Source organism: Lucilia cuprina, chromosome 3, assembly GCF_022045245.1.
Source record: "Lucilia cuprina isolate Lc7/37 chromosome 3, ASM2204524v1, whole genome shotgun sequence".
NCBI lineage: Eukaryota > Metazoa > Arthropoda > Insecta > Diptera > Calliphoridae > Lucilia > Lucilia cuprina.
Genome location: NC_060951.1, coordinates 1,830,284 through 1,856,338, shown reverse-complemented (window position 1 = coordinate 1,856,338; position 26,055 = coordinate 1,830,284). Strand labels below are relative to the sequence as shown.

The 26,055-nt window shown below is 26.7% G+C and overlaps 1 protein-coding gene across 2 annotated transcripts in view; it reads right to left on the bottom strand.

Annotated features, from left to right (window-relative positions):
- Window positions 1-227: 227 nt before the first annotated feature.
- Window positions 228-26,055, bottom strand: part of LOC111686284 (homeobox protein cut) — an 86,503-nt gene continuing 60,675 nt past the window's right edge. Inside the window, exons 3-7 of one of the 2 annotated variants that reach the window (XM_046947165.1) lie at window positions 16,250-16,773; window positions 15,635-15,792; window positions 13,381-14,874; window positions 3,295-3,664; window positions 228-3,243 (exon numbers count right to left, since the gene is read on the bottom strand). In XM_046947165.1, coding sequence (XP_046803121.1) covers window positions 297-3,243; window positions 3,295-3,664; window positions 13,381-14,874; window positions 15,635-15,792; window positions 16,250-16,773 — 5,493 coding nt within the window. In that variant the 3' untranslated portion in view covers window positions 228-296. The remainder of the gene's footprint in view (window positions 3,244-3,294; window positions 3,665-13,380; window positions 14,875-15,634; window positions 15,793-16,249; window positions 16,774-26,055) is intronic. The other variant, XM_046947166.1, reaches the window with a different exon arrangement.

Sequence of the window (26,055 nt, the reverse complement as noted above, 5' to 3'; positions counted from 1 at the left end):
TTTATTTGAAAAACTTAAAACCCAAACTTTCAAAATTTTATGTCAAATTTCTTATTAAATTTAAATTTCTTCAACAAAACTTCTTACATAAAACCTAACCTAAAAAAAAATCAAACTAAAAACAAATTTTTCTTCATTGCACTTGTCTAAAAACCCTAAACTCCAATCATTCCTTTTCAAACTTCAGTTTTTGGACATGCTTCAAAAACTCTCTCTCTCTCTCTCTCTCTTAATCCTGTTACTTTTTTTTACTATTTAATTATTTTCTCTATATTTTTAAAACAAAAAATCTCTCTTTAATAATTCCACGCTGTTGCTGTTGGATTGCTAACGGCAGCGGCAGCATTGCTGCTATTGGCCAAGGTTTCCTCTTCACTGCTTAAACGATTAACACGCACCATTCTCAGCTTGTCTTCTTGTATAACCTTTATTCTTTCCTCTGTTAAACTTTCCTCATTGATCCTTTCCTTTTCGCTATCACTTTCACAGTCTTCTTTTTCTTGTTTGATTACCACCTCAGGTTCCATGAGATTAGGATGTGGAGTCTCCATCATCATGTCATTTTCTTCCTCCTGTTCTTGGTTTTTATTAACTAAATGTTCCTCCTCCTGAGACAATTGCTGTTGCTGCTGCTGCTGTTGTTGTTGGTTCTCATCTTGCATAACACATACGCCATTGATAATGCGTTCGCTATCAGAGGGTACGGCTGGATTAACCCATTGTGGTGCGGCAGGTTTTCTTCTATTCAAACGCATATTGTTGAGAAATTGCTGGGCATTTAAACTGCTGCTTAAGGCGGCATTTCTATAATCACTCGTCTTGTCCTCATCATCTAAATCCTCATTTTCATTTTCGGACATATGACTCTCATCCATATCATCCTCGAAATCATCATTGCGTTCGCGTTTCAAAGAGCTCATGGATAAATCCAAACCAGACATTTGTTCTCTGAAAGCTTGATTGAGGGCTCGCAATTCAGCCTCATTGGTGGGCAAGGCGTTTTGGGGATTAGTGCCGGGCATGCCGGCCAATGAACGTCCCAGTAAAGCGGCTGCTGCAAAATAGGGTGGATAGGGCAAGGGGGTATTGCCACTCAGACCCATGCGTTCCTTATGCAATTCTAGCAATCTCTGCTGCAGCAAAATGCGAAACTGGACGGGATCAAAGGGTGTGGAATTGGTGTTTTCCCTAGTGGGTATATTGGTTTCCTGTCCAGGTGGCCCATGTGGCACTTGCTGTTTCAAGCGCATGCGATGATTGTGGAACCAGTTGGTAATGGTGCGTGTGGCCAAACCCAATTCATTGGCCAAAAACTCAATAGTGCCCACATTGGGATAAGGATCTAAGGCAAAAGCTAATCTTAAGGCCTCTTTCTGTTCCTCAGAGAATAAAACGCGCTGTTTCTTATTGGGTGGGGCGCCTGAGCTGCCCACGGAGCCGGGTCCCGGACTGGAGGTGTAAAAATCATTGGTATCATTGCTAGAAGTATCAGAGCTATTGTCCTGTTGATTGGGTCCAGTCGAACGGCGGCGTTTGGAGGCCTCTCTTCTCTCATTCTTCAGAACCTGCAAACGCTCTACATTATTGGCATCCGACAGCCACAACTGCATGCGTATGAAGGGTTCACGTCCCTTAATAGACAACATATGCCAGGGTTTAGGTTTGCTCAGCAATTCGGATACAGAACCCTGAGACAAACCCAATACAGCTTCGCCAAAGATTTTCTGACCAATATTGTTGGTTAGCAAGGCTTCCTTGATTTTGGTGGTGATAACCTGAGTGTCTAAATCCTGGGTCAAGGCGGCCATTTCATAAACGGTGGGTGACATATGCTGGTGCATATTGCGCATGGCATTACCTTGGTGGGGTGAGTGTATGGGCATCATCATGGGCTTCTTATCGGGTGTAGGACCGGCGGGTGTAGTTGTGCCTGAGGAAGGTTGTGAGTTGGCGGCCGGTAAAGCGATGGTATGCTGCGGAGGCAAACCCGGCGAAGTTAAAAGCATACTTTGATGATGTTGTGCCGCTTGAGCGGCGGCTGCTGCCTGAGCAGCTTGTACAGCCGCTTGTGCTGCCTGTTGTTGTTGAGTTTGCTGAGCAACAGCGGCGGCCTGCTGCTGTTGATGTTGTTGCATGGCGGCAGACATTACGGCGGCTGCCTGCATTTGCTGCATAATGTGAGCTGGTTCCTGCAACTTCAGTTCGCTCATCATTTTTTGCATGGGTAAAGAGGCCTGCATTTTACTGGCCAAACCCTGAGGTATTTGTGGCGAGCCACTGTAATTGCCGGTTCTCATAAGCTTTTCGGGAGCTATTTTATATTGGGAAGCCACTAGTTTGTGGACCGCATTTTCATCTTCCAAAAACATTTTCATGCGTATGAAAGGTTCACGACCTTTTTGGGTCAACATATGCCAGGGTTTGGGCCGGGCCAAAAGATCGGACACAGAACCCTGAGATAAGCCCAACACGGATTCACCAAACAAACGTTGAGAAATGGAATATTGAGACAAAGCCTCCTTAACGCGACGCACTATATCCTCGGTATTGAGATTGTTAAACATATCAAATTGCTGTTGGGTAATGGGAGGCAAGACCGCCTTGGTGGGTCTTTGTGGTGGCGTATGATGAGGTGGTACGGGAGGTTGTGTTATTAAAGAATTGGTAATGGAGGCCATTCTCTGCAAAGGACTGGCGGTGGCGGAAAATTCCTCATTGGGAGTCATAGCAGGCGGGAGTATGGAATTGCTGAGAGGACTGGGAGCTGCTGAATTAGTGTTGGTGGTGGAAGCATTGCTGGAGACAAGAGGCGCTGGAGTCTTATTGCCCTGTTCAGATTTTACCAAACCAGGATAAAGTCTTTCCACTTCGTTGGAGTTAGAATCTTTGGCATTCGGTGTGGTTTGGCCATGATTGCTGAGTGAGCTCTGGGAACCCTCAAATGAGGTGCGTTGACCATTTACCTTGTTGTTGGAGTCCTTGCTGGGTTTGCTGTTAGAGTCCTCAGGCCCTAAAGAAAGATCCTGGGCACCGTTTAACATTTGCTGTTGCAAAGCCATAAGACTAGAGAAATTGGCAAAGTTAGGTGGTTGGGCAGCATGTTGCTGTTGTTGGAATTTTGACATTTCACGCTCAAAAGCCAAACGCATGTTATCATCACCCGCCAAACCGGGGAAAGCATTGGCAGCCATGCCGGCGGCAGCTGAGGGAAGACCACCACTGAAAAAGGGAGAAAGCAAGAAACTAAAATGAAAAATAAGCATTTAAAGTTCTTAAAACAACAAAAAAACTTACCCTGGAAAAGCTTCCCGTGGAGCTCTAGCCATTAATTCCTGATAAAGTCTAGCCATTTTCTCCGGATTCATATCATCCACGCCACGCATAAGACCCTGACCCGACGATTCAGCACCCTGCGATTTGCTATGATGCTCTTTATAGAAAGGTGAGGCGCAGGGTTGATGAGGTGATTTGGAATCATCATTACTGCGTGAATCTTCTGGCAAAGCAGAAGATCTTCTTTGATGTTCATGCATAACAGAGCCCGATGAAGATGATTTCATTAAAGAAGAAGCCTCATTTAAAATATGAGCAATACGTTCATCGGACATTGAATCATCACCACGACCACCAGCTGCACCACTGCCATAAGGAGGTAAACCAGAATCTAAAATTAAAAAGAAGAAAAAGTATAAGTATTTGTGAACATAATAAATTTCCCATTAACGGTTGTAAAATGGTCTACTAGTAGTAGTAGTAGTGAAGAGAGCCAAGCGACGAAGAAGACAAAATCAATCATGTCATAAAAATTAACTTCAAAAAAATAAGGAACAGCCAACAGAGTTGGAATGAATTAAAGGTATAAAAAGTTTATGATCCTTTTTTTTCATGAGTTTTATTTAGAGATGTTATGTGTGAGTGTGTGTGTGTGTTAAGAGCTAATTCATCAATTGCTTTGGGCGTTTTGATTTTATGACAATTTATTGATCTGACTGAAGAATGACGACTGCTTCTTTGCTTTTTCTTTTTATTTTCATTTGAAATTAAGTCATAAATAAAAGGAATTTTTTAGCAAATAAAAACGTTTTATAAAAAATTTAAGAATTTAAAAAAATTAGTGTTTTAAAGTTCAACAACTTTTAAAAGAAAAAGAAATTATTGGAATTTAAAAATTAAGTTTGTTTTAAAGTTGAGGTTATGTTTAGGTTCAAATTAAGTTGTTGTTAAAGTTGAGGTTATGTTAAGTTTAAATTTAAGCTTAAGAAATGTTTATTTTAGTTTTGAAATTAAGTTTGTGAAACTTTTCAAAAGGAAATCTTTTAGAATATTAAGTTAAGCTTGAAGTTAAAACTGAGTTTGTTATAAAAATGAGTTTTCTGTAAAAGTTATAATTAAGTTGAGGTTAGGTTAAAGGTTAAAATTGAGTTATTTTAAAGTTTAAATTTAGGTTTTACTAAAAAGTTTTTTTTTTACTTTTTAAAGAAAACAATTGCAATTTTATATTGAGGTTATGTTTACGTAAAAGGTTATGTCAAAGTTCAAATATTTTGTTTATTTTTTGTATTTTTTTATGAGAAAGTAACAATATTAATCCTAAAATGAAGTTTATACTCCTCATTTCTCTCTACGATAACCAAAAACCTAACACTTCTCTAACACTTGTTTTTTATTTCAGACTCTTTACCTATTGAACAAGGACAATCTAAGGATATCCTTGTTGTTGTAAAGCATAGGTATTTAAAGTTGTTTTATTTTAGTTGTTATTGTAATAATAGTATTGAAAAGGTATAAAATGTTAGCAACTATTGTTAAATGAAAAAAACATTGCTAAAACCTAAATCGTAACAATTCAACCGTTATATGCCATTTGTCATTCATGTGTTGATTTCCGTTTCCTATAAAACGAAAAGAACGAACGGCAATGAAAAATTTTTTTAAACGAATTAAAGAATGTTTTTTTTTAGAGAAAATAACAAGAAGTGGGAAGTTTAAAAGGAAAATATGAATATGAATGACTGGTTGGTTGGTTGTTTAGATGGATGGCTTGAAAAGCTTAAGCGGATGTTAGAACAACCATTTATTGTTTGTTAAGTGTTTGCTCCTTTGGGAATCGATTATTATTATCCTGCTAAGCAATTGTAAAACAATTTTTTGCAAAATTAAAAAAAAATAATAGGAAAAATTCTTTCAAATTTACAACATTGAGGGATAAACAAAAACCACTTGTATGATTAAAATTTTAAAAAGTTTGTGGGAAAGAGTTTTTTTATGAAAAACTTTCCTAACTAAAGCAAAAAAACAACTGCAGTTTTTTTATTTGTTAAAATCCTTTTAAATCAAAATATTTTCCATAAAATGATGCAATAATTTGTTGATGTTTGTGTTTGATTTCGAATTTAATAAAATGGTTTTCTTTCTCTCTCTCCACCTCTCTCTCTTGCTTTAACAACAAACAAGGTCATATACATCCTATTTTTGTTTTTTTGGTTTATTTTTCAATAAAACTGAAAAAAATAATAATAAAAAAATAATTTTGCATGTTTTTCAAAAGGGAGTTTTATGGACTGCATTCACCACCATTGGCTTTCTATGATGGAGGAATGAAATTTGAATTTGTTTCTGTGTTTTTTAGCATATTTGTGTGCTTAACCATGCAAGAATAATGAAAAAACAAATTGAATTAGCGTTTAATAATTGTAAAAAGAAACAAACAAAAAAATTAAAATAATAGAAACAAAAAAAAATATCAAAAAACGTTTGATGTTTAATTAATTTAAATCTAATAAAAAAGGATCTTTTTCTATTCATACAAAAACAAGAGAAAAAAAATCAAATTTGAAATTTAACTAAAATTGAAAATTTAAACAAATTTTGAAAATTTTTTTTTTACAAAAACCAATTATTAAATTGCATAAATTTATGTTAAAATATTCAAAAATGACAACACTTTAAAAAGTATTTTTTAAAATATTACACAATCAATTAATTATTCAATGATTTCTTTTTTCTGTTACAAAAATTTTATTTCCACTAATTATTCAATTAAATTACTTTATTTGCAATTTTTGCATATTTTTTTTTTTCTGAGTCTTAAAGCAATAATTGCATTGTAAAAATCAATTTATGCTAAAATATGCCAACTTCTTTTTATATATAATATTTCTTTCCATTTGCTGCTGCTGTTAAATTGTGTAAAAATGAAATAAATTCTAATTAAAATGCCTATCAAGTGTTTTTCGTTTTTTTTTTTTCAAACCTAGAACCTCAAACACCTTATGTAGTAAACACCTCTCCCTGTCTCTCTCTCTCTTGAGTCCTCCTTATCCTTAACATTAAACAGATTTTGTTGCTTTGTGTGCAAGAACATAATAACACTTCAAAATGCAATAAATTATCTATGGCAAAAAGAGGAAAAATTGCAATTGAAATTGTAATGAAAATTTTGAATAAGAAATATTCAGTTAAATACTAATAAAGCGTATGTTATTAGAATAAAAAAAGGGTGTTAAGACAAATACAAAGTTAAATTAGAAATATAATTAGTATTCAAAGCAGGGAGAGTGGAAGTAAGAAAGGGTTGTTGGAATATGTTAGAAATTTTTTTATTGGAGAAAAATAAAAGAATTTGAAAATTTTTGTAAGCCAAGAGTTTTAACTACAACATGTTTAAAATAAATTCTAAAAAATTATTTATTTCAAAATAAAATTTTAGGAAAATATTCAAAATTTTTCTCAAAAAAAAAAAAAAAAAAATTATTAAAAATTCGAAAAAAGAATGATTATAAAACAGAAAATAGAAAATTGTTTAGAAAATCAGTTTTAAAATATGATACTTTATCAAAAATAAACCATATTTCTAAGAAAATTTTGAATTTGAAACCAAAAAATCTAATATTTTTAAATAATTTTTCTCAAAAAAAAAAAAAAAAAAAAAAAATAAAAATAAAAAAATAAATGAAAATATATTTCTTAAAATAAAAAAAAAAATACAAAATTTTGTAAACAAACTGTTGTATAACGTATTATATTTTATAAAATATAAACATATTTCTTAAAAAATTTTGAATTTTAAACCCAAAATTAAAAATTTTTTAAAAATTTTTCTCAAAAAAAAAAAAAAAAAATAAAAAATAGAAAAAATTTAAAAAATCAAAAAAAATACAAACAGTTCTTTATCGTTTTAATTCTATAAATTATAACTAGATTTCTTAGAAAATGTAGAATTTTGACCAAAAAAACTGAAATTTTTTACAAAATTTTGAATTTTAAACCAAAAATTTAATATTTTTCAATAATTTTTCTAAAAAAATAAATAAAAATTAGAAAAATTTTTCTAAAATCCAAACAATATAAAATTTTGTAAACAAACTGTTCTATAGCGTATTATAATTTATAAATTATAAACAGATTTTTTAAAAAATTTTGAATTTTAAGCAAAAACCTGGTATTTTTTCAAAAAAAAAAAAAAAAAATAAAGAAAAGTGTTTCAAAATAAAATATTTTATAAACAATAACATAATTTTTAATAAAACGAGAAATTTTAAAGAAAAACTTAAACGAAAACTTTAAAATTTTCTCTCAAAAAAAAAAAAAAAAAAAATTAAAAAATTAAAAAATAATGAAAATTTATAAAAATTAAAAAAAAGAAAATTGTTGAGAAAATCAGTTCTAAAATATGATACTTTATAAAAAATTACAAGATTTCTTAAAAAATTTAAAATGTTAAACCAAAAATCTATTATTTTATTAAAAATTTTCTCTCTCAAAAAAAAAAGAAAAAAAAAATTGTTTTTTTCTTCTAAAAATTTTCTATTTTATTAAAAAAAGGATTATCATTTCTTTTAATTAAAATTTGTTGCGTATATATTGCAAAATTTATTTATTATAGTAATAAAATTAAAAATTTGTTTTTCTTAAAAATTTTCAAATAAAATTTTTCAAAAAAAAAAACCATGACGTTGCTGATGCTTCTGGTGATATATATTTTCTTTTTTGAAATCAATAATAATGTCTATAAATTAAAAAAAACATGGTTAATCCCTGAATACTCAACATAAATTTTGATTTACTTTATTAATTAAAAGAAAAAAATATTATTTGGCTGTATAAGTGTATCATCAGCAGATTTGATTCGAAATGAAAAAAAAAAAACGAATATTGAATAAATAATAAAATAAATTATAAAAAAAATCATATAAAAACAAAATTAACACCTACTCAATATATAGAAAAATGAACGGTAAAATAAAAAAAGAAAATTCAATGAAAAATTTTAATGGTTTTTCTTTAGAGGTGATATGCCTATTTTTTTTTTGCTCATACAATTTCTTTGTGATTTGTATTAACTTATAAATCTTAAATAGAAAGAGAGAGAGTGAAAGAAAAAAATAAAAAAAAAATTGGAATTTTTATAGTTGTTGTTTTATACATGTTCTGCTCATATAATAATAATATTCCTACAAATTACATGTTAAAGAATGTGTCATCATTTTTAAATTCTGCGTGTGTTTTTTTCTATTTTTTTTTTTTTTTTGGTTTAGGTGACAATTTTCGATTTTTCATTTCAATGATGTGTAGATGTTGATGATGGTAAAAATTAAGAAAAATTTTTAGAAAAAAAAAAAAATAAACCGAAAACAATTTTTTAAATGCTAATTTATGGCTTTTAGTATGAGATTTTTTTGTTGTTGTTTTTGTAGAATAAAAAAAAAAAAACAGAAAAAAAAGAAGAAGCCCATTAAAATTTATTTAGACAGACAAACAGGTCAAAATATTTTAAGTAGTAATTTTAAAATTGTAAAGAAATTTTTAAGAAAATAAAAAAAATTTTATTAGTTATTAAATTAAAAAAAAATAACGAATAAAACTAAATTTTATTATTTATATTTAATTTTTAAAATTTTTTTTTAAATTCTTGTAAAATTTTTCTTTTTAAAGAAATTTTAAAAACTTGTTTTAATTTAAAAATTTTTAAAAAACTATAAACATTTGTTTTTGTAAGAAAATTTTAATTTTTTCTAAACTTTTAATATTTTTTTTTTTAAATTTTTAATATATTTTTTTAATTTAGTTTTTTTAATTTTACAAATTTTAAAAATTTAGCTTTTTTCTGAATTTCAGATTTTTTTTGTTTAAAAATTTTGAATTTTTTAAATATTAATATTTTGAATTTTTTCTAAATTTTTAATAATTTTTTTTTTAAATTTTCAGATTTTTAATTTTTTATTTTGCAATTTTTAAAAATTTAGTTTTTTCAGAATTTTAGATTTTTTTGTTGAAAAATTTTAAATTTTTTTAAATATTAATATTTTAATTTTTTTTTCAAAATTTTTAATATTTTTTTTAATTTTCAATATTTTTTTTAATAATTTCCCTTTTTTAAAATTTAAGTTTTTTTAATTTTACGATTTTTAAAAATTTTGCTTTTTTGCAGAATTTGAAATTTTATTTTGTTAAAAAATTTTGAATTTTTTGTAAATATTAATTTATTAATTCATTTTTGAAAAATTTTCTTTTAAAATTCTAAAAATTTAAAACCTTTTTCTTTAATAAATCTAACTTCTCTTTCTCTTCTCTCTCTGTCTTCCCTTTTTTCCCACAAATCTATATTTATTTAATAACAAAAAACAACAACATTAGAAAAAACGTCATTCATTGTTTTTGCATTTATAATTTTTTTTTAACAAATAATTGTTTAAAACTCATTGATGCTTAAAATCTCTAGACGTCATATTTTTCTCTCACTCCTTAACTCACTCGTACTCTTTCTTTGCTATTCCCTTATACAGCCTTTTGCATAGGCTATACTTTTTTTGCTACGTTTTTTTCAATTCAACTGTTTAATTTTTGTTTGGTTTGTTGCATTTTATTGTTGTTTTTTGCTACAACTTCAAAGGTTTACTCTTTCTTCTGGGCCTCTTGTTAAGCTTCCTATTGATTTTTTTCCTTTTCTCTCTGCTTTTCCCTCTCTCTCTCTCTCTCTCTCTCGCTTTTAGTTATTAAGTTAATACAAACATTTATTGTTAAAACAAATAATAAAAAAAGTTTTAGCTAAAAGTAGGCAATACATTTTGCTAGAGTTTAAAGTTTTGTTAAATAAACTAAAAAAACTTGAGGGGAGAACAAAGTTTTTAAACATTTGCTTTATGAAAAAGAAAATTTTTTAAAAAAAAATTTTTAAATTTATAAAATGTTTAAAAAAGTTTTAAAAATTGTATTATTTAATTAATATTTAAGAATTTTATAAACAATTCTAAAAAACCATTGCCTATATTAAGGCTTATTAAAACAAATTTTTCTTAAACAAACTAAAACCTTTAATTTAAAGGTTTTCTTTCTATTTCTGTTCAACTTTTAACTTTTTTTATTATGAACTTATAAGGTAATTTACTACATTGAAGAAATCAAAAACTAATAAATCTTTAAAGTGTCAAGTGTCAACTTGTATTTCTGGGGCCGTTTTTGGAAAGCTATTTAAGTCTATATTTACTAAAGACTTGCTGTTGCTTTACTTTTTACAAGAAAACGCGTTTATTGCAAAACAAATAACAAGGATATTTGAAAAATTGCATGTTTCCTTTTTGAAAAAATACCGAAAGGAAAACAAACACACACACACACACATTTATAGACAACATACTAAATGTCAACATTTCAAAAAGTATTGTATTTGTTGCTATTTGCAAATGTCTTGATATGCGCTATAAACTAACCCTTTCCCTTGGCCCACACTTAAAGTTGTTTTAAATGTGTAGATATATTTATTGGTTTTTAAAGACAAACGTTTTATTTGCACGCACTATAAAACTAACTTTGATTTGTAAGCAAGCGGAAAACCCAGCAAACAATTTTATTTACAATATTTTGAAATTAAAAAGTTTTTTTTTTAAGAAAAAATATAGAAAACTAAACACCAAAACTGTAAGTTTGAACAATTTATAAAAAAATCTTAAGAAAACTATAAAAGTTGCACATTTTAAGAAGCCTGAGTCTAAAAACTGGAATTTAAAACCTACTTTTAGGGACTAGTAATTTCAAAATTATAAAAGTTGCATTGAAAACTGAAAAATAAGAAATTGGTAAACATTTTAAACACAAAATAAAAGAAAACTATACAAATCTAACATTTTAAATAGCCTTAGCCTATAATCAAAGATAAGAAGCCTACTTTTAGCGGTCAGAAATCTCAAAATTGTAAAAATTATGTTAGAAACTGAAAAAAGGAGGAATTGTTAAACATTTTAACACAAAATAAAAGAAAAGTGTAAAAATTTATATATTTAGAATGTTAGTTATATAAATTCGAATAAAAAGCCTACTTTTAGGGACTAGAAATGTGAAAATTGTAAGAAATATGTTAAAAAGCGATAAAAGAAGAAATTGTTTAAGTTTTTAACACAAAATAAAAGAAAACTATAAAAATTGAATATTTTAAGAAGCCTAAGTCTTTAATTTAACATAAGCAGACTACTTTTAGGGGCAAGAAATCTTAAACTCATAAAAATTGTGTTAGAAACTAAGAAAATAAGAAATTGTTAAACGTTTGGCAATAAAACTATAAAATTTAAGTCAACGAGTTGATACAAGAATTTATACAAAATTTAAAGCCTAACTTTAAGGGTTACCAAATGAATTTTTGTAATTGACAAGGAAATTATCACAAATTTGGAAAATTTTTGTATTTCGAACAAAAGAAAATTATACAAAAAAATAAATGAAGTTTTAAAAAAGCTAAACTAAATGTAAATATATTTAAAAACTATCATTAAGGCTTATTAAGTAGAAAATAACTCAATTGTTTTTTTTAAGGATTACACAAGGTTTTATTTTTTGCTTTATGTAGCCCCTTAAGGATATGCTTTAAATTTTGCTAAATTCCTTTTTAATCGTTTAATTTGAACATGCAAATTTGCATGTTTTGAGGTTTGTTTTTTTGTTTCTTTTGTAATATTGATGGTTAAATGATTAAAATCTTTCTTAAACTAAAGTTCTTAGTAGTAACAATAATTATAAAATTTCTTTTATTTTTGGCAAAAAATAAAAAAATGCAATTAAATGCAAAAAATATTTTGCTTCATGTTAATTAAAGTTTTTTTTAGTTTGAAAAAAAAAGAAAACAAATTTAAGCAAACAAACGCGCAAATTTGTAAAAATTGATGTCTGTCTACACGCCAAAATTATTTCATTTTAGTTTCAATAATTAAATCAAAAAAATACCAGAAAATAAAAACAAATCACAAATGTATACCCTTCAAAGACATTTTGTAAATTTATTGTAAAAAATCATATTATAGACCAAAACTATCTTGTCTGCTTATTTTTCAATTTTGTTTCTATTTTTTTTCCTGTGCAGAAATCAAAAATAATTATAAAAACAACAGCAACAACAACAAAATCTTGATGCCATCTATTGCTGCTAGTTTGTCTATTTGTTGGCTGATACTTGCTGCCGCTGCTGCTGCTGTTGTTGGCTGGCTAGCTGGCGTTTAGCCAGTTTATAGATACTTGATTTGAGGCATATAGAATAAATAAATATCTATATATTATTACAAAGAATATGACATTACAAAAAAAGTACGTGTTTAATAATAGAGGAGACAAAATAATAAATATTTAATTTTACTAATAGTATTAGAAAGAGATAGAAGAAAACTAAATGATTAACTTTAGTTTTGCATTAAAAATGTCCTCATTTTTAACCATTTTTTTTTTTTTTGAAAGAGGTATGAGGTAATGGAGTGCCTGTCTGCTCAGTCAGTCCATTACTAATTATATAAATTTGCTTAAATTGTGTTTTATTTTTAAATTTATTTTGTTTTTGTTTTTTTTTTTTTAAGAATTGTCTTTTTTAAATAATTGTTTTTAAAATAAAATTGAAAAAAAATTGTTTTTTGTTATAAAAATGTGTGAAATTTTTAGCTAAATTTAATGAAATTTATTTGATTAACAACCACATTAAATTTAAACATTATGATTTCAAAATAAATTCTCTAGCAGCAAATTAGAAATTCTATAAAAATTTGGCAGCATAATCAAGCAAACAAAACTATACAAAAAAAAAACTAAAAACAACAAATTATTTAAACCAGCAAAATCACTTAAAGTTAACTAAACTCCTAAAAATAGGCTACAATTTCTAAAACTTCTTAAAACCTAAGAAATTTTTTTCAATTTTCTATAACATATTCCAAAAGTTTTAGTTTTTTATTCCGCTTTAGTTTTCATCATAACTAAAGTCTCTTTAAGTAAACTTTTACATTTTAACTCTCTTCAGCCTTAAAATATGCTACAAATTTTATAAATATTTTTCTATTCAAAACTATTCGTTCGATAAAAAAAAAACAAAGAATAAACTCAAGAAAAACAACAAAACAAAAAACTTACCTTTTTTGGGTATTAACGATTTGAGTAGCATCACTGCATTATCATCACAAGACCAGGCATGCATTTTGCGATAACTGTCACGACCCTTTTCGGTCAATTTATCCCAGGGTTTGGGTTTCGACAGCAATTCCGAAACAGTGCCCTGCGACAGACCCAATATATATTTGGCAAATATACGTTGACCAATATTGTGCACCGACAACAATTCACGTACACGCCTAGAGATATGCAACGTATCCAAAGCCTGATTGGCATATTTGTCCATATTGTAACGTAACATTTCCTGTAGTTTAGCCTCCATGGGATCACCTTTGGGTATTAAAGATTCACCCAAACGTCCGGCCATAGAAGTGCCGGGGGGCAATTGTAAGTCATCGGCAAAACGGAAGTGGCCACGTTCTTGGAATTGGAATGGTAAACCGGGCAAAAAGCCATGAGGCAAATGTGAGGCATGACCAGCGCCCATATGATGACCCGTGGGAGTGGCACATAAGCTATTGTTATTATCCTCTAGATTCTTAAGCGAGCCATTTAGAGATAAACTATGATGATCTTCCGAGTTCTGGCGTTGTTCCTGCAGATTGGGTGTGCTGGCACTGGAGGCCGAGGAATCATGATGATTAAGAGCAGACTTATCATGTTCCGACGACAAATGGCCGGGCAATTGATGGTGCAGGTGATGGTGATGATGATGGTGGGACTGTAAATGATGATGGTGTGAAGCGGCGGCGGCAGCTTGAGAATGTGAAAAACCATCTGCAGAACGTAAAGAGGATTGAGTTGAAGAAGTATTAGAGTTGGGAGTAGAAAAAGTAGAATTAACTAATTGACTAAGCAAAGTGGTGGAGGAGGGACCACAGGGTGGTTGAGACTGTGGTGTTGATAAATGCGTTTGTGTTGAGGAGTGATGATGATGATGTTGGTGTTGTAGGGGCTGATGTTGCATAAGCAATTGCTGTTGTTGTTGTTGTTGCTGTTGTTGGTGGTGGTGGTGATGATGCTGCTGCAGAGAACGTTGTTGTTGTTGCTGCTGCAAATGTTGCTGATAATTATTGTTGTTATACAAGGATTTGCTGTTATCAAAACCCCTGCGCCAATAAGTATTCACCAATTCCTCACCCAATAAAGTGCCAAAACGTTCAACATTCTGTTTAAACGAAGAAGAAACTTCTTCGATATCATTTTCAGTTTCTTCTTCTTCATGTTCATGTTCTTCTTCTTCTTCTTGAACTTGTTCTTCAAGTGGCTTTATCAAATTAGCCTCTGAAGCTTGTTCACAAGATTTTGTTGTTAAATTATTATTTATTTGGGAATTAACCTCTTCTACCACTTCCTCTTCATCATCATCATCGAGTATTTCAATTTTTGGCACTTTTGAGGAGCTTTCTGTGGTTTGCTCTTCTTTATTATGATCTAGAGCTTGAGTTTTAGTTTCTGTTTGTATGTTAGAATCTAAACTTTGAGGCTCTGGCTCTTCTTTATTTGTTAAGCTTACTGTTTTTTTATATATATTTTTTTTATTTTTTTGAAATACAAGAAGAATTATACAAAAGATATAAAAAAACCTTAGTGTGTTTTTAGGGATTTTTTTGAAATTTATTTATTTTTTTTAATATTTTTTGTTGAGATGAAAGAGTAAGTGAGTAAAAGAGTTAGAGAGAGAGTGAGATTGTTTGATTTGATTTAAATGGCAAGAAAACTCAAAAAAGTATAAGTGAAATGCGCCAATTTAAAAGAACTTAATAAAACTGTTTAAACATGCTTTGCAAAACTTGTTGGTTTTGCTTTTTTTCTAGTGATAATTTAAAAGATAACATTTTCTTTATCTTTATAATAATATTTATTTTGTTAAGAAAAAAGACAGCCATAAAACTTGGCGCCTATTTGAAATGTAAAAAAAAAACATAAAGCCGCCCACAGTTTTTTCCTTATTTTTTATTAAATATAGAATGCATTTTATAGAAAAAATATCCATAATTCTTTTGTAAAAAAACCACACCAATAAACACATCAACAACAACAACACAGCCATAAATATAGAAAATTTTTTCCAATTCATTTAAGTTCAAAAAAAAAAAAAAAAACTGAATAAATTTCTTTGTTTGTCAATTAGGTAAATATTGAAATTAAATAATAAAATGTTTGTTTTTTTTTGTAAGAAAAATAAGAAGTTTAAGTTAAATTATAAAGTTTTTTCTTTCAGTGTTTAAAGTTGTTTATAAATAATAATAGCAATAAAAAGAAGAGCAATTACCTTCGGTATTTTTTAAAGCCTCAGCAGCTACCAAAGCTTTGGTTCTTTCCATTAATAATTCTTGGAATTTATTGGGATCATTATTGCAGGCTGCAGCTGCGGCGGCGGCAGCAGCAATGGCATTTTGTTGGCTAATCGAGTCTAAAGATAAGGGAGATCTAAAAGAAATAAAGATAAATTAAAAAAATAAATAAATAAAAAGAAAATTTTAAAAATTTAAATTAATTTTTTTTATAATTTTTTAACATCTTTTAAAATTTTTTACAGTTTTTGGAAAATTTTTTATAATTTTTAAAAATTTTTTATAATTTTTTAAAGTTTTCATAATTTTAAAAAATTCTTCGAAATTTTTAGAAATTTTTTAAAATATTTTGTAGTTTATAGAAAATTTTTTCTTAATTTTTAATTTTTTCTATAATTTTGGATTTTTTTATAATTTTTAAATTTAAAAATGAAATAAAAATGTTTTGTTGTTCAATTGAAAAAATTTAAAATTTTTGATATTTTGTGAATTTTTTTTAATAATTTTTTATAATTTTTGAAAAATTTTAAAATTTTTTAATTTTTTTTTAATTTAAACTTAAATTTTTGTTTTATACTCTACTTTTAACTTACTGTGTTTCCTTTTTGATTTGTATATCTTTGATAGAATCTTTAGTATTTGTACACTCTTCCATATCTAAAGAATTTTGATTATTATCTGCTCTAACTTCAGACAAGTTCTCTTCTCGCTCCTGCTCATCCTCCTCTTCTTCATCATCATTGCCTACTTTATTTTTTATTAAATCACAGTTTCTCTCTTTAACAATAACTTCGACAGCATCATCATCATCGTCGTCATCATCATTAACTTGCGCTTCAATGGCTTCAGTTACATCTTGAGCCTTTGCTGTTTCCTTAATCTCTAACATTTCACAGTCTTTGTCCTCAGACTCTGGCTTGCGCTGCTGTTGCTGCTGCTGCTGCTCTAACTGATTTTGTTGTAAAGCTTCATTTATTTGCTGTTTATCCAATTTGGATTCCAAACGTATTATATGCTGGCGTTTGGCTTCCAAATGTTCTTCTAATCGATGGATTTGTATTAAATGTGTTTGTTCTACGTTTCTTAAACGTTTAACTTCTTCAAATAAGGCTTTAATCTGAAAGTAAAAAAAAAACAAAAGAAATTAAAGAATATTATAATTAAATAAAAAATTTTTTTTTAATTATTAATAAAAAATAAAACAATAAAAACTCCAAAAAAAACTTTGTCTTTCAAACATTTTCTCACAAAAAGAAATTATTGAAATTTCCCTTGTCAAATTTAGCCAATTATCATATTTTCAACTACAACAACAACTACTACTTTACAAGAAAATTGTTTAAAAACTTGCACGTCTTGAAAATCTTGCAGCAACATACTGTCTGTCTTGCCTTACTACCTATTGTTAACTTGATACCTTTACATACAACAAACCCCCTTTAAAATTGTCATAAAACAACAAACAACAAAAACACCCATATGAGCTGTGATTTTTACCCTTATGTTAATTTTATTAAAAAATTATATGTTTTTTTTTATTTATTTTCATATAAGGAAACAGAAAAAAAACACAAAAATTGTTAAAAACAAGTTTGTTCAAACAAACAAAAAAGGCAAAATTTATTGACGAGCCTAAATGTATGCTATAGAATTTAAACGTTACTCTAGAAGTTTTGTTATATACCACAAACTGGTGGTTGTTTAATAGTTGTTGTTGTTCTTGCTTTTTGTTGGTATTTTTATGATATATACCTTGAAAAATTTAATAGTCTTACTTTTTATTCTAAGACGCAAAATAAGCCTTAAAGTATGTTATACAATTTCTTTAATATTCATTAAGGTTTTCTTTGCCTTAAGCAGAAAAAAGGATAAGGGGGGGGAGTGTGGTGTTGTTTTGTTAAATAACAACATAACAATCAATTAGGTTTTTTTATAAATAGATAAATTGTAAAATCTATAAAGTATAGCATACTTAAGGGCTTTTATTAAAAAGATTTTATATTATTAATAATAAAAAATTTATTTTTAAAGTAAAATTTGTTAAAAATTTATTATAGAAATAAAAAATTTCTTAAACAATAAAAAAAAATTCAAAAAGTACTTTTTTTGTTAAAATTTCTTAAAAAGTACTTTTTTGTTATTTTTTCAATTGTAAGTACCTTTTTTTTGTTTTCTTTTTTAAGAATTTGTTAAAAAGACTTTAAAGTTGTTTATATTAAAGTTTTTAGGCAAAAATTAATAAAAATTAAGTACTTTTTTAAAATTATATAAAAAGTACTTTTTTGCTACTTTTTTTTAACAGTAAGTACCTCTTTTGTTTTCTTTTTTGAGAATTTGTTAAAAAAATCTTTCAAATTGTTTATATTAATGATTTTTAGACAAAAATTAACAAAAATTTTCCAATAAAAATTAAGTACTTTTTTTTAGGTACTTTTTGTTAAAATGGAAAATTTTATTAAACATATAAATGTGTTAAATTTGAAATTATAAATTTTGTACTATTTGCTAAAAATGAAACATTTTTTTAAGAATTTAGTACTTTTTTAGGTACTTTTTGTAAAAGTGGAAAATTTTATAAAAAATTTAATGCTTTTTGCAAAAGTAGGAAATTTTATTAAAAATTTAGTACTTTTTTATTTACTTTTTATAAAAGTGGTATATTTTATTAAAAATTTAGTACTTTTTTAAGTAATTTTTGTAAAAGTGGTAAATTTTATTTAAAATTTAGTACTTTTGGTAAAATTGTGAAATTTTATTAAGAATTTGATACTTTTTTAAGTACTTTTGGTAAAAAATGTGAAATTTTTAAATAAATAGCTTTAAAATAAAGTTAAACTTATTGTTAAATTGTTATTAAAATTCCTTAAATGTTTTAGTTGTCTTGCTTAACCTCTCCCTAACCTATTTCCCTATAAAAAACTAATTTATCAATTTTATTATAAATTTTGTCTACACACAATTTCATCTATTCTTTGCTTACCTTATGCCTTGTTGATTACTTTATAACATTGAGAGAAAAAAAACAATGAATATTAAATAATATTTCAAATCTAACAAAATCATTGATTAAAAAACTTTCTAGTTTTTCCCAACAACAACCAGGCCACAATTTTTCTCTTTCTATTGAAATATTAAATGATACAAGAGTTGTATAAAAGTGAAAAATTTTCATTAATAATTGGCAGTTTGTAAACATTTGAAGTTTTTAACTGACAAAAATATTTTGTTTTGTTAAGCAATAAGACGTGGGAAGAGAAAGGGGGGGAGAGGTAACGAATGAAGAGTGTCTTAATACTAAGATCCTTTAAAACTTTTATAGTAAAATAAAAAGAAAAATAAAATTATAGAAATAAATTAACAAACAACAAAAGTCATTGATTATTTTTGAATTCATATTTTACATAATAAAATCCATGGCATATTTTAAGGGGAGTGTTGACGACAGCTGAAGTTTGATGTTAAATATTGAAATTTTGTTAGAATTTTTTTTGAGTCTGAGTTATTAAGATGATAGACAACATTGTCTATAACTAATTAGTTTGGTTGTTTGTTTGTTTGTTAAATTCTACCAAAAAGGGGTGGTTTGTGTCTTTCTTGCTTTAGATTTTCATAAAACAAAAAAAATTTATTTGATTAATTATGAAATCTTATAAAAAACAAAAAACACCCTTTCAATACTTTTAAACAAGGTAAAAGGTATTATATACACATACATACAATTCATATGTTTGTATATGTATGTAGGTATATCACACACATGTATAGACTCATATGCTAATTTTGTTGATTTTTGTTTAACGTTATAAAGTTTATGCCTTTTAACAAAACTTTGTTAATTTATCTATGTCTCTTGTCTATACTATGTTAATTTTTTATTATTATTATTTACAAAATATTTTTTCTTGTTATTGTTGTTGTTATTTTTATGTTTATAAACATGAGTTTTTTTTATAGGTTTTTAATTCTAATAATTGCATTTTATTGCGTTGGCAACATTTTATTGTTTATTGGCAATCATCATATTAGTAAAGTAAAACACATATTAAGGGGGAAAGGGTAGGGGGGTTAAAACCCACTTATTCCTTAATATTTATTTATATTTATTATTTACATATGTGTGTTTGAAAATAGTTTATCGCCTAAAAATTACCATAAAACAAAAATTTATTGTCATTGATTTAAATGTACATGACAACTTCTTTAGACAAAACAAAAAACTTTGAATATTTATTAATATATTTCACATGTGTAAGCTTTATAGAAAAAAAGAGTTTAACTACAACTAAACACGCAAATTGTAAAGAAATCTTAATAAAAAGACTAAAACTAGGCAACTGTTTTAAGTTATTTAAAGACAATTTTGTACAAACTTTTTTTAAGTTTAGTAAAATTTTTCCATAATAATTTATATTGGTTTTTAAAGGTTTTTTAAAGAAAAATTTTGTAAGAAAATGTTTTTTAAACTTTTTTTGATTTTTATTAAAAATAACTGTACTTTTTTTAAAGTTATCTAATGAACAACTTACTTTTCTTTAATATTAATTTTCTATATACAAACAAAAAAATCCCCCTTAAAAGTATGCTGTACTTAATAAGCTTAAGATAGAAAAAGGGTTAGAAAAACTACAGCCTATACATAGGCAATAATAAAGTAAAACAATACTAAACACTGTAGAAATCATTAGAAATCAATGATATTTGTCACATACTCACATACACTCTTACATAAGTATTTGTATTTGTCTCTAACATATCCTGGCCAAAAAGCATCCAACAAAAAAATCCTTTTTAACAGTTTCTTTTACTCATTAGTAGAGAAACGAAAAAAAAATCTAACCCTTTTTTTAACACAGTTTTATAAACATTTTATAAGTAAAGAGCATGTGAGTGAAAAACAAAAGACATTTGTATTTAAATTTTGAATATTTATGTAGTGGTAATATTTTAAAATTTTTCTGCACGACTGAATTTTAATTCCTTTGACGTTATAGCTATAGAAAACAATGACAAAGTCATATTTAGCAGGCTAAAAGTATGCTATAGATTTTAAGTCAATAATATAGAGAAATACAACAGTTGATGAGTAAAGGGAAGCAAAGACATGTATGTGGTAGAGTTATTAATAGTAACTGTCTTAAAATTTATATGTATGTGAGTGTGTGTTGTTGTTGCTAAAAAGTGTGTTGCCAATCGATTGTTTTTTTTTATTATTATTATTTGTGTTGATGAGGATGATGTTGATGAAGATGAGTTTGAGTGGCTGCTTGGCAATTTTGTTAATTACAAATCGGTTTTATATGTAGAAGTAGATATTATTTTATATTATTGTCTGAGACCTTGTACAGCTTCTTATCAAGAGGGTTGTTTTTTTATTTTTATTATTATTGCTATGATTTTAAATCGCATATATATATTTTATTTTACTAACATGAGTTCGATTTTTAAAAGTGCTCTTCTTTGTATTCATATTTACTTTTTGTTTCATGAATTTTGTGTAAATTATGAAATATCCCTTGTTTTGTTTTTTTTTTGGCAACTTTTTTCTGGTGGGTTTTTTGTGTTTTTTTCAACATAAAATGACCATCATTCAAATGCCAATGTCCAAGTTTTTATTTTCATTATTAAAAGGGTTTTAGGTTTTTGTTGTGCCTTTCACATATGAGTTATTAACCAAAAAAAAGGTATTTTTATATTTTTAATATGAATGTCATTTAAATGATAAAATTTTATACAAAAAAAGGGAAATTAAGGGAATGAGCGGGTTTTTCAAAAGATAAAAGCTATTTTTTTAAATAAATCAATAATTAAGGGAGAAAAAAAGGTAAAAATCCACTCGATAACACAAAAAACCAAAATCTACAGTCTAACTTAAGGCATGTCTATATAACATTAAATAAAACAAAATCTATAGCCTAACTTAAGGCTGCTTAACTTTAAACCAAAACAAACTTTAAGTTAAAACTTAAAATTAAAGTTGAAATATTAAAAACAAAATCTATAGCCTATAATAAGGCTTAATAACTAAAACAAAGTATACTTTTAGGCTAAATATATATAATAATTTAATAAAAACTATTACTCTTCTCTATAAATGTTCAATTTTTGTTTAAGAAAAATATGATTTAAGTTTAACTAAAAAAAGTTTATTTTTTTTTTAGAAAAAAGTCCTCATAAATAATACTTAATGATTTTTTGTGGTTTCATTATCATCATTTCTGGCCACAAACAAAAACAACAAAAACATTCGTTAATATTTATGCTACATTAACTGTCAGTCACTAAGATAACCGGTATATCATTGTTTTTAGCCAAAAAAAGGAAACACAAAAAGAAAAACTCTAACTGCATCATCAAGAGCAGCAGCAGCAGCAGCCACAGACACAAAAATGCTCTTTTCTACCACGATAATCATCTTTGTTAATGTCTTAATGTTAGACATATTGAAAAATCGTGTATTTCTCTTCTTTTTTTTTTGCCAACAAAAAATAGCAACTACTTGAAATCTAGGTAACACCCTACTCCTACCCCTTTAACTTTTACAAAAACAAAACAAAAAAACTAATAATAATAATTTACATATGCAGCTAGAAAATGTTGAAAAATTGTTTTTAAGCAAGGAAGACCACTTACATGTCTTTCCATTTTTTTCGCACAGAGTGCACAAGTTTTTAGGAATACACAGAAAGCACAGCTTAACGTAAAAGTCAAGGATTACAAAACAACAATAATAAGTATTTGAAAGGTTTTTTTCTACCGTAGTTGTTGTTGTTGTAGTATTATTAAGGCAAGGAACAGGTCATATTTATTACATATACTTTTTTTTAAATTTATTTGTTTGAATTTGAATATTTTTATTTTGGGATTTTTATTTGGAGTGAAGAGGAGAGTGTAAAAAAAACAAAAGAATAATCATTGAAATTGTTTGGTTATTTTTTTCTGTATTCATAAAAGACACAAAGGAAGGAAGGATAAGCCATTAGATAGAACAACGAATTTATACTTTTTATTTTTGGTATATTGTACACATATCAAGCAGGGTCTCAATGAGTTATAAAAATTTATGAATTATTTTTTTTTTTTTGAGAGGAAAAACTCATACCTTATGATCACAAGAAAAAATAGAAAATATCTAATAAAATATGAAATAAAATATTAGGGAGGCACCTTCAAATCTAAAGGAAATTCAAGAAATTCAGAATAATTCCATAAATTTTCGTGATTTTTTGGTAAGCAACATGATGAGGTAATGTTTTTCTTAAAGATTATAAAGTTTTGTTTATTCGTTACTAGAGGTTAAGCAACATTATTGTGAAATCTATTAATGCAACATTGTTTAGCAACATTTTTTTCAAAATAATTTCCATTTTTCCTTAAGATTATGAAAATATAAAAATTTTGTAAATTTTCTTTATTTGTAAACTAGCAACAATGTTGTGAAACCTAGTTTAGCAACATTGTTAAGCAAAATTTTCTAAACTAATTTAAGCTGAAATTCAGTAACTGTTATTGTAAATAAAAATTTTTTATTATTTGCTTTTAAAAACACAGAGTTCAAGTAAAATGTTGCAAAACTTTGTTTAGCAACATTTTGTAAAATTAATAAAAATTTCGTTTTTATATAATTTTTCATGTTATGTTTACAAAAATTATGAATTTGTGTTAAAAAAGTGAAAAACAATTTTTTTAGCAACTTTGTTGCGCAACATTGTAGCTTGAGATCAAAGTGTGATTTATTACACACAATTTTCTATAAATTAGTTTAAATTATTAAAATAAATAAGAAATTGGTTTAAAATTGTGATTTTTTCGTTTCAAAATCAAGTTGAGCTAAAATGTTGCTTAGCATTGTTTAGCAACATTTGATAAAATTACTTAAAATGTTATTTTAACATAATATTAAAGCTATTTTTGTTAAATTATAATAAAATTAGTTAAAAAGGTAGTATTTTTGTTTAGTTAAATTGAAATGTTGCTAAACATTATTTAGCAACATTTTGTTAATTTTTAAGCAAAATAGCTTTTTTATAAAAATTTTTCTTGAAATTGTTGCAAAATTTAAACATTTTTAATAAAATTTAAAACTATTAGATAAAAAATGTTCTTTATGTTAAAATGTTGCTAAACATTGCTTAGCAACATTATGTAAATTTAAAACAAAATAGCTTTTTATTAAGATTTTCTTTAAAAATTCATATAAATTAAACCATTTTTGTTTTTTACACTTTTTGTTAAGCAACTTTGTTTAGCAACAATGTTGCTAAAGTTAAAATTTAAGGGAAATTTTTTATAGAATTAGATAAAGTTGTTAATGTAAGTAAAGCATAGCATCCCCTTAATAAATTTTGTTTAACTTTAGGTTTTCGTTTTCTTACAGTTTGAGGCAGAAGTGTTTCTAGAGAGAGAGAGAGAGAGAGAGAGGGTGAGAAAAAAGGACAATTGTGATGTGTTACACTTATTGTCGAAATACAAAAGTAACCAAACACATTCTAACTAAAAATTATTATTTGTTATGGACCAAATGTTGATGTTCCTGCTGCTGCTGCTGCTGCTCATCATATCCTTACTCATAAATTATTGTCTAGACTATGATTTTCACAACCATTTTTTGATTATGATTTTACTTTACCCCTTAAAAAAATATAAAAGGTCTTCTTGTCTTGTGAGTTAGTGTTGCTGCCGTTAGAAGTAGCTAGCTAGCAACATACGCGCGATATCATATCAATGTTATAATATTGACTGTATAAATATGAGTTGTAAAACCAACCAACAAAAAAAAAAAAGGATTAAAAAACATAAAAGGACTTTGCTTGGTTATAAAGATGATGAGTTAAGTAGTAGTAAGCCAATTTTTATTTCTATAAACAAATATAAATGAATGTCAAAGATATATTTTGAAAGCTAAAATAAAATATATTTTTGTTAAAAAAAATTGGAAAAACCAAAAATTTATGAGTGAGGGAGTTAGTTTGGTTTGTTAAAAGTTTAACGAATTAGAAAATATGAAATATGTATATATTTGCCCAAGATGTGCTTTTGACGTTGAGTCCATAATAAAATTGATTAACAATATACAAATACAAAAAAAAAGGATATGTCTGCTGGCAATTAAAGTCCTACCAAAAAAACAAGAGCTTTCAATTTGAAAAAAAGTTGTTTATTAAATTATTTTTGTTTAAAAAATTTCTTAAATTTTTAAAGTAAACCAAACAACCTCATGTATGTTTACTAAGTTTATTCAACATTTTTAACATAACTAAATACTCTAAGGAATTATATGCTTGTTATAAGCTTTCAACAAAAAAAAAAAAACTCAGAAAAAACCTAAGTACAAAAAAATATATAAAATAATAAGTAAACATTGTAAACATAGTAAATTTTTTTATAGAAAATCCTAAAAAAAAACAAGAGCATAACAATTTTTGTTGCTGCAGCTGCATATTTGTCTCTAAAAATTCCATATTTTTTTGCTGCTGCAGCAGCAGCTAAAGAAGAACAAAACAAAAAACATATTTTTGTTATATTATTTATTTGTTTGCATATTGTTGTGTGTTGTTGTATTTGTTTTGATAGACAATTGTCATCTCTAGCAGGTAACTCTCCTTGCTATATATCTCTAGTCAGTTGAGAAGTAGGAGGTTAGTCAGTCAGTCGTCAGCCTCTAAAGGGACTTGGAAGTTCTCATCAAGCTATTGTTTGTTTGCTTGCTTGCCTCAGTCTCTGTATTGAAGTGTATGCAAAAAGTATTTTTAGTTAGAAAAAATGGCATTGCAGCTTTAATACCTCCAGGGTCTACTTGTTAACTTGTACATACCAATACACAAACACACACACACATACACATATATACATAACAATATAATAACTACATTGTGTATAATAGTGTAAAAATACCTTGTTATTATTATATTTTTCTTCTTTTATTTATTTCTATAAAAAAACAACAAAAACAGTAATATAATTGCAACAAAAACAACAACAAAAAGACATCTTTCAACAAAAAAAATCTACACAAATAATTTAAAAATAATAAACACTCCACTAACGGCAGCAAAAAAAATTTATTATAAAAATATATTTAAAAAAGTTTCAAATTTAAAAAAAAACAAAAATTTTGTTAATTTTTATAAAAATCTTTAAAAAAAAAAAAAAAAAAAAAAATTTCAAAAACCTTAAAAAACATTAAAATTTTCTTAAAAAATTTTAATTTTCAATCATTTTTTTAAGGTTAGAAAGAAATTTTGTTAACATTTCAAAAAATCTTGCAAAATATAAGAAAATATTTTATACAAGTTGTTTGACTTATAAAAATCTCTCAAATTCATTAAAAATTTTTAATGGAAATCCATTTTTACAAAAATAATTTTTGAGGTTAGAAAGAATTTTTGTTAATAACTTGAAA